The 8,772-nt window shown below is 37.0% G+C and overlaps 1 protein-coding gene across 1 annotated transcript; it reads right to left on the bottom strand.

Annotated features, from left to right (window-relative positions):
- Nucleotides 1-1,423: 1,423 nt before the first annotated feature.
- LOC148030018 (uncharacterized) lies at nucleotides 1,424-2,237 on the bottom strand. Its single transcript, XM_087686282.1, has one exon. It carries the CDS (start codon nucleotides 2,058-2,060, stop codon nucleotides 1,635-1,637), a length of 426 nt encoding a protein of 141 aa, XP_087542408.1. The 5' UTR covers nucleotides 2,061-2,237; the 3' UTR covers nucleotides 1,424-1,634.
- Nucleotides 2,238-8,772: the final 6,535 nt, after the last annotated feature.

The following is an 8,772-nucleotide window of genomic DNA, read 5'->3' as shown; positions in this document are numbered from 1 at the left end:
ATCTTAGAGCTAGCTTAAATTATATAACTATTATAGATATTGTTTGTCATGTGGTCTTTAACCCCCAATATTATGGACATCATTCAATCAAAAATATCAAGAGAATTATGATGTTTCTATGTAACATTAGGTAAGATCTTACCTACCAATAAACATTATGAGTTAGGAATATTCCACCTATACGGAAGAACATCATGAAAACCTTTATTTTCCAAGATTTCTACCTCAACTAGTATCAGGGCTTAAAAAGTCCATCCTAAATTGTGTAGGGGTTTGGACGATTCCTAAAAGTTTAAGAGTTTACCGGCCAGAGTCCCCCCTTTGACACCCTCAACTCCTCTTGCCTAAGGAACATATATGCGCCAAATCTCTATAAAAAAATAATAATCTTTAATAGCATTGGCTTGTTTACCATATGAGACTTACGTGAAATACTCTGTACGCCACGAGAGGACCTCAACTCACTTGAGGGGGAGCAAAATTTAGATTCTAGTTGAGTATCTCATTAACATTAAACATTCTTGCTCACAGTTAAAGGGAAGCAAGGACAAATTGAGGAACTTGAATTGATGTTTTCTTAATAGCTTTGAGTAATTGTTTCTAAAACTATGCATTTATGGAAATACATTTTTCCTCAAGAGCCCTCACAATTTCAAGGGGACTTCTTTGAACATTGAGTTGGAGCTAGGATGAAGCAAACCTATGTTTTCGCAACATGGGCATGACTTGATAGTCCTTTTGGTGTGTGACTATGTCAAGGACACCCTAGGCTCTAAAGAGTTCTAACTACTCTCCACGCAGGCGACCATCAATTCAAAATGGACTTGTTGTAGGCTAGCTTTTTTCTCAAGCGTGAGAGCTGCAGAACCAATCGTCCGTTTCGTTTACCAAGAAATACAAATTTGGGAACCGGAACTGATACAAATAAAACTTCAATTTACTAAGTCAGATTTAGCTTCTGTGGGGTTATTCAAAGGTTATCTATCAATAGCATTTCATAACAATAGCAATTCGGAAAACACAAAATACCCTTCTTATATCTTACGAATTTCCCAAAATATACCTCAATTTTCAAAAAGTAACATGATACCCTTCGTCCTCGTGGTCGAAATTCCCAATATACCCCTCTAATTTGATAATAAATATTCTCGAAATGCTTCAGGAATCACGCCGAAAATTCCCAATTTACTGGGATAATTCTACACCCACGAAATTATGATTTGTAGAGCTCGTTCAATCAACAAACTATTGGACAAGTTCAGCATCAATTAACAAAATATTGGGCCATTTTAGTATTTAAAAATAACATAAACAACTTATTTTATCAAATTTATTTGCAATTTCGGGTTTTCAGGACACCATAGAGAGAGAGAGAGAGAGAGAGAGAAGAAGAAGAAGAAGAAACCAGAGAGAGAGAGAGAGGGAGAGAGGGGGGGATGGAAATTACTGAGATTCAACCTTACATACTGAAAGAGAAAAGCATGGGAAAACTGGCAAGTACTCCCAATTTGTACATGGATGGCCTCTCACCAGGCCTGTTCAGTTTCTGTTTCACCTGTGTATACAAGCTACGATTCTTTGCTTATGCTTGTCTGTGGTATGTATGTACAAAGGGAGATGGAACCATGCTTTGGCTAGGCCTTTGATGGCGGATTCTCTGAAACCTCCTGTGGTATGTCTGAAAGCTCCTGTGGAATGCCTGCATCTGACGGAGGAGGCGAGGGTTGCATGGCATGCTGTTCTGGTTTCAGCGGTTCTTGATGGACGGTTGCTGCTGCTGCTGCTGCTGCCGCCTCGGCGTCGGGGAGCTTCAAGGCGATGGAGGTAGGGCTTGCCCTAGCCCGGCTTTCGAGGATGTTAGCGGAGGTGAGGACGACGGACTGGGGCGTGTAGATGTGGAGGTATTCGGAGACGCTGAAATCGTCATACCAAGACGAAGAAGAAGGCGAAGGAAACGGTGAGGATGATGAAGACGAGGGTGGCCTGCTGCGCCGGAGGAGGTCCGTCCGGTAGTAGGGATCGTAGAGCTTGTCGCCATCGCTGAGCGCAGAGAGAGCCATGTCGAGCGAGAGCGAGATCGAGATCGAGAGAGAGAGAGAGAGAGGGAGGGAGTAAAGTTTGAAGCGACAGAGGGTGACAATAAAGCTAAGGAGGGGCAATGAAAACAAGGGGCAAAAAGCACACTACGTTTATTGATAGTAGCCCAAGGCTCCAGCAACCAAGAGAGAAACATTTTGTTAAGAGGCTCTTGGCTTTTATACACCCCTTTGTGGCCCATGGCCTTCCCTTTCGTTTCTTATTGGCTTTGCTTTCTTCCCCTTGAAATTTTCCAAATCCATAATCACGTCACTAGTAGTATTTAGTAATACCATTGAATACAGCCATATGATTCTTTGATTATGGCGAGGAACGCCTACTCCACGCCCGAGTGGATGCAGCGTGCCTCACTGTTGAAAGTATGCATCATTGTAAACATCACCCTCACTCCTTCCTCGAGTCGGCTCAAGTTCTTTTCTAGAAAAGCCTTCTGAAAATCAAGTGGAGAGCAAAAATACATTCTGATTACATGTAATAATAACCAGCCTAAATAGTCAATTTGGAATTTACATATAGTCCAACAAAAGTATTCTAGAAACCAGAGAGAGAGAGAGATAGAGAGAGAGAGATTATATTTATGTCACATGTTTCAAGACCTCTAACATGAACTAATTTCCAAAATGCAAGGCCCATCATGCTACTATCACTTCCTTTGCCTCCTTAACACAATAAGGCAAAATAATATTTGATCATAATATCACTAATAAGCCTTGCACTTAATAAAAGCTACTAATGTGACATTCATACCAAGACTGAGGAAAAAAGGACAATGTGCCAAAAGCAAAAAATATCTTCACCACAATCTACTTTGAATAGAGCCCTAGATTTGTATGGCTCAAAAATTTTGTTCAATCTTTGAGCTAGCTCAAATGACATAACTTAGTATAGAGATGGTTCTTAGAGACTATTTGAATATAGAACATGTAGCTTAGTATGGATTTTGAGAAAATATGAGGACAATGTTAAAAAGCTGTTAGATTTCCTCTAAGTGGAAAGGATTTAAGGAAATTTGTATTAAGCCCAAATTTGAGGTGATGGTCATCATTTCCAAATTCTAATCATTAAAATAAAAATGTGGTGCCACCCCGCATTTTGAGGTCTCAAAGGATATGATTGCTAAGGATCAGATATCCCCAAGCCCCACCTACATAATGCAAAATGGTCACCATCATCTGCTTCTTTATTGATAGCAAAAGTAAAGAAAGAAGAGATTTCTTATCTAAGCCTCCAGCTGTTTCTTCCTTTTTTATCAATAAGATAAAATGACATTATCATGAGTACGATGGTCAATGTATTTTTTGAAGAGAGTTATGGTTCTCCAAGTTAATCTTTTTATTGTGATCTTACTTTTTACCAAAGGAACATTATGAATCCATCTTTTGTACCTCACGTGGATATTTCTCACATGGAGAGATTATTCTTAATGGCACATGCCTAGGTTGCCACATGCCATGATCTTACATGGCTAATATTCACTTAGGCCAGGAGCACCAAAGCTTCTAGGGTGAGAATTATGCTTTGTCTCCTTTATGCATTGTTGTGCTTTATATACCTAGAACGTCAATTTGTTTCTTTATTTCGAGAATCTTCATTTGTCTCCTTACTACTTGTCATATGGCTAACAAGCCAAGTGTCCCTCCTAGATGTGAGTGCTCATTTTTGAGGTCCAAATTCTCTCATGGAAACTTTCCATGGCATCAACATGAAAAGTTGAGGTCCTTGTTCTCCTCCCCTTCTCATGTAGATAGGGAGGGGCACACCCTTCACTTTATGTATCACTGAGCCCTATCTCTTATTAATAGTATTGATACCACCTCGAGAGAAGGCTCCCTAAAAGCTACGAGCCCAACATTTCCAACTCATAACATAGCGTAAAAGGTTTGAACAACCCACACTTAAGGAAGGCGGAATAAAATACGAGGAGGGGAGAGAGAAAGTAGACGTAGAAGAAAGAAGGATTTTGAGTTGTTTCCTCATATAGAGTAAAGGGGTAGTTTAGTGACAAAAAATGAGCTCCTCCCCTAATTTACCCAAATTCATTCTAAATAATCTTTTTTCCTATAAATTTTCCTTTATGAGGTAAGATAGACTATTGAAAAAATTTTGGGATGCTCTTGCTCACAATTTGCTCTTGCGATGGTTATTGAAATCGATTTCTATGTTGTGAAAGATACCCTCAAATATATGACAACACAAATTCTTGCCAGAAAGGCAAGTTTGGAGTGGTTTTATAGCACACACAAAGGCCTCTTCCTCCATTCAAGAGTTTAAAATTTTTTTTTTTTCACAAAATATATCTCATAGTGTATGTTTTTTGGCAAAATATGAAGTTCAAAACTATGACTAAATTAGGGGCTATCACTTTTTTGGCCCCCTTATCCTAGTCATAATTGATAATCTAGGTTCCAAAAGGGAAAATGGCACATCCATTTTAGTGCTAGCCCTATTAGAGAGAGAGAGAGAGAGAGAGAGAGGTCACTCTTTACAACCCTATTCCATAGGCATCTCTTTGATATGATATGATGTTTGGTATAGTTTTAAGCCTCTTTTCAATGATAAGAAAAATAATACTTAATAAAAATATGTTATTTGGGTTTACATCACTAGTACTATTGTCATTCAACCATGATTACCACTAATGATTGTGGGGGACATTGCTTTTGTACAAGTTTGCATGCCATAAAATAACTAGACACCATCTTGCTTAGTAATAATGACAAAGTTAATGTCAAAAAATTTGCAAAAATATCATAATTATTTTGTGTCTCACAAATATATTCAAAGTGATAATAAATTAATGCTTGAATTATGCAAGTCTTGTTTTGTGTGCTTGGGTTCATGTGTTAAATTCCAAATTAGCATTCCTCGAGTAGAAAAATCAATTCAAGCTCTTTTGGATGTGTTTGAGTGCAATTGTCTAATTGCTAAATGCATAAGGATTTGGTCTTATGGCAAACTTTGACCTTGGAAGGAGGTGTCCCATCAAGGTGTTCTTCTATGCCCTCTTTACTTTGGAGGTTCTTCTTCGTGACAAGTGTTTACACTAACAATAGTATACAAGTTTAGTCTACTTTGAAGTAACATCTAATGTCATGCATGACATACTAAAAGGTAACAAACCTATAGAACTTTGCATTACTTTTCACTAGTAATTATTTAAGAATGTCATCAAAACCACTTCCAAACCAACTACTTGTAGAGGCCTAGCTAGCATTACTAGCTAAGGCTACTTACCATGCTTTGCGCAATTGGCATCATTGTGAAGCTCCTGATGCTACGCATTGCTTGCTTCACCTTTTGGTGAGAAAAGGGAAACAATCATGCTATCACAAGGATGCTTCCCTTTGCTCACCAAAAATCTAATAAATGGCATGTTGTGCACACAAAGAATGATACACTTGCAATACAATGATGCAAATTTTAATCTACTACACAAATGTCTAATAATGTGCATAACATTATAATATTTTCATTGGAAAAAAACCATATTTAAATATTTTCCTTTGTCACCTTTAAAAGAAAACTATCAAAGATATGTATAGTTGCACACTTAGAATGAAATGTATCATAAATACACACATTTGTATACACATTATATTAGATGGGTAAGAATGTGTTTTTAATATTTAATATTAATTCTCACACTATGATTTTTATCTACTTTACCGACACAAACACTCATAACTACAAATTCAAGCAATGGGAGCCTTGACTAGAACATGCTATATTAAACAACATCGTTATCTAATAGTAATTACATGCCCACTCCTCTTGAAGATACTGTCTATCTCTCCCCCATCTTGTGATATAAAACTCTAGCTGTAATATAATACAAATTTAAAATAGAATATTCTTGCTAATATAAAACTTTGAGGATAGTATAGTAGATGTGTTTAGAAGGTAAATTGTTTACCAAATTGATGATTATTCACTTAAAGTTCTTAATCACAAACCTATGCCTTGCATTTCTCTCTCAAGTATATACCATTTCATATATTTAGGTAATTACTACCTACCAATATATTCTCTCTCACTAGCCCTACCATCACCATCACATGTAAGGTTGTGTAAAATCTTATAATCTCGAGTCAATAAGTGATACGTCCATAATGGCCAATTAATTTGCATTAGTTTGTGAAAGAATAAAATGTAGCAATCAGCCAAGTACTATTAGCTTCTTTACTAATATAGCATTGGATAAACTCATCAATATATAAAGCTTCTCAAACCTTATAATATTCAAACTGATGACTTATAACATTAAATTCAATGCAAAGTTTAAAAGTAATCAATGAAATAAAAGGACAAGACATGATCAAGGAATTGTTAGAATCATGGAAAAGAATGCTTAGGGAAGCTAAGTAGAAATGGGAAGAAAAACACCTATGTGAGGAACAAAACATTTTCTTGTCATGGTTCTACTCTCTTGCCATCGCTCCCACACTAGGAAGAAGAGGAATGAACCTAGCAAGGAAAGGGATACCCACACCCAAGCAGATGTTCAAAGGTCTAGCTAAGGTCGTAAACTTTCAAGAGATGTAGGAGAAATGGGGTCTCTTTAGAGCTCACCGAGTTGCATAGGAGGTAGTGGTGAATGCATATAGAGATGCTAGACTGATGAGAAAGTCCTCACTATTAATTCATGACAAATGCTTGGGTCATGTCTAATTTGCAAAAAATGCTCAAAAGCTTGGCAACATAGGGACACTGGATACTCTTAGAGTAAACACGGCTTAGGGACTGCAGTTATGTGATGATAAGATCATGGCAAGTCTTAGCAAGAATTGGCTACTCCCATTACCTTTAAAGGACAAAGTGTTCTTGTGGTGGCCCAATCATGGATGTACTAGTGACGGGGCATAAGTTGCAGAAAAGAGGTTTTTAGGATGGGAAATGCTCCTATGGGAGCCTAGAAACTATAAGGCACCTATTCTAGGACAAGTGTAGGGGGCCAAACAAATTTGGGAGAAGGTCATAGAAGTGTTTTGGATAAGAGACAATGTTGAAAGGATGAGCAACAATGAAAAAATAGAGGCCTAAATATCTTGGTTTGAAATTAGGTCTAAGGTCACATGGTTTTGAAAGCTAACTAAAAGCCTAGGGAAAATCAGTGGGCAAGCCATGGCCAGTATTTTGTCTTGTTTAGCTTGAGTTTTGTACTTTCAAAATTCTTTAATTAAATGTTATTTTCACATTTAAAATTGTATAACTCTATGAAGGTAAAGTAAATTTCAAGCAAATAAAAAATAACCTTAAGCTTTGAAATCAAAGCTTAAAGCTTTAAACTCAAGTTTTAAAGCCAAAAATTAAGAATTTCTATGAACACACATATCTACTAACATTCTTGGTCCAAAATAAGAACATGCACCATGTCCTAAAAGTTCAAAGGACATTTGAGTGCTAATGAGATGTGAGTTTTTAACATTTGTTATGTCAAGAGTTCCACAAATTAATAAGATCTTTTAGATCCTACGCACATCTAAGTACTCTATCTATCCATGATATTGCAAAGAAGTTTGAGAACTTTTGTGTGTGTGTGTGTGTGTGTGTGTGTGCGCGCACACGCGCGCGTGTGTGTGTGTGCGTGTGCGCATGCGCATGCGCATGTGCATGCGCGTGGGCACGGGCGCGCATGTGCATCCGCGAGCGTGTACAAACAAAATCACAAGCTTCTTCATGGGTACCCAAAATCAATACAAATGATCATTTGATACAAAACCTTGGTCTTTTCCTAGTTTAATTCCAACATGTTACATTAGCAAACCAGGGAAAATAGTTTATATTAGCTTAGCAAAATATATTTTCATCAACTCTGCTTGAATAGCTTTATTTGCCTTTGGGTTTGCATTTGTTATTTAATAGAAATAGATTTACTTGTATACGTGGTGCTCAAGCTACCTTGGATGAGTATGACAACAAACCTTTCATTAAAATTTGTGTCCTAAGGTTTGAATCTATCCAAAGCACATAATACAATCTACAATAATACTTAGATAATTATTTGCTAGACTCATGTCACCAGAAAATTGCAAGGGAAGGGAGGTAGTCTTGTCTTAAAACATGCAAGGAACATATAACTCCCCATCCCTCCCTTCTTTCTTCAAAGATGTGTATGGATCTTTGTCTTTGTACACCTTGCCACTATGACACAACATACTTGCTCTATCACATTATGTCTATCCATTGCATATGATATATACATACACGTGCCTATAAATATTACACTCATATGGTTTAGAGAGAAGGGGCTAGAAAGAGTGCCTCTCTCTCTCTCTTTAAATTAGCAACATAAATTCTTGCTCTAAATTATCACCAAAATTATGCCACAATATTGCCAAAGTTACACCTTGCAATATAACTCCTTGCTCCTTTCATGTGCAAGATACAGTGTACTACATATATCATATTTTTTTGTATAAACAGAGTATAATTGGTATATACATATACACATTAAGGCTATTTGCACACATATGTATGTAGATGGCCTTCTGTACACACCGTGATGTTATGAACTTCATTTATCAAAAGAAGATCAATTTTGCACATTACAACTTGCATGATAACCACCTAATCAATGGGGTGAGTTGAGAAGCTAGATATTGTTGCGATGAGTTGAGAGGGCAAGTATTGTTGCTTGTATTTTTTTAGAGGGATTATGACCAATGTTAGTATTTG

Source organism: Lygodium microphyllum, chromosome 10, assembly GCF_053477565.2.
Source record: "Lygodium microphyllum isolate KBCC chromosome 10, Lygodium_microphyllum_v1.1.10, whole genome shotgun sequence".
NCBI lineage: Eukaryota > Viridiplantae > Streptophyta > Polypodiopsida > Schizaeales > Lygodiaceae > Lygodium > Lygodium microphyllum.
This window is presented reverse-complemented; position numbering and strand designations above follow the sequence as displayed.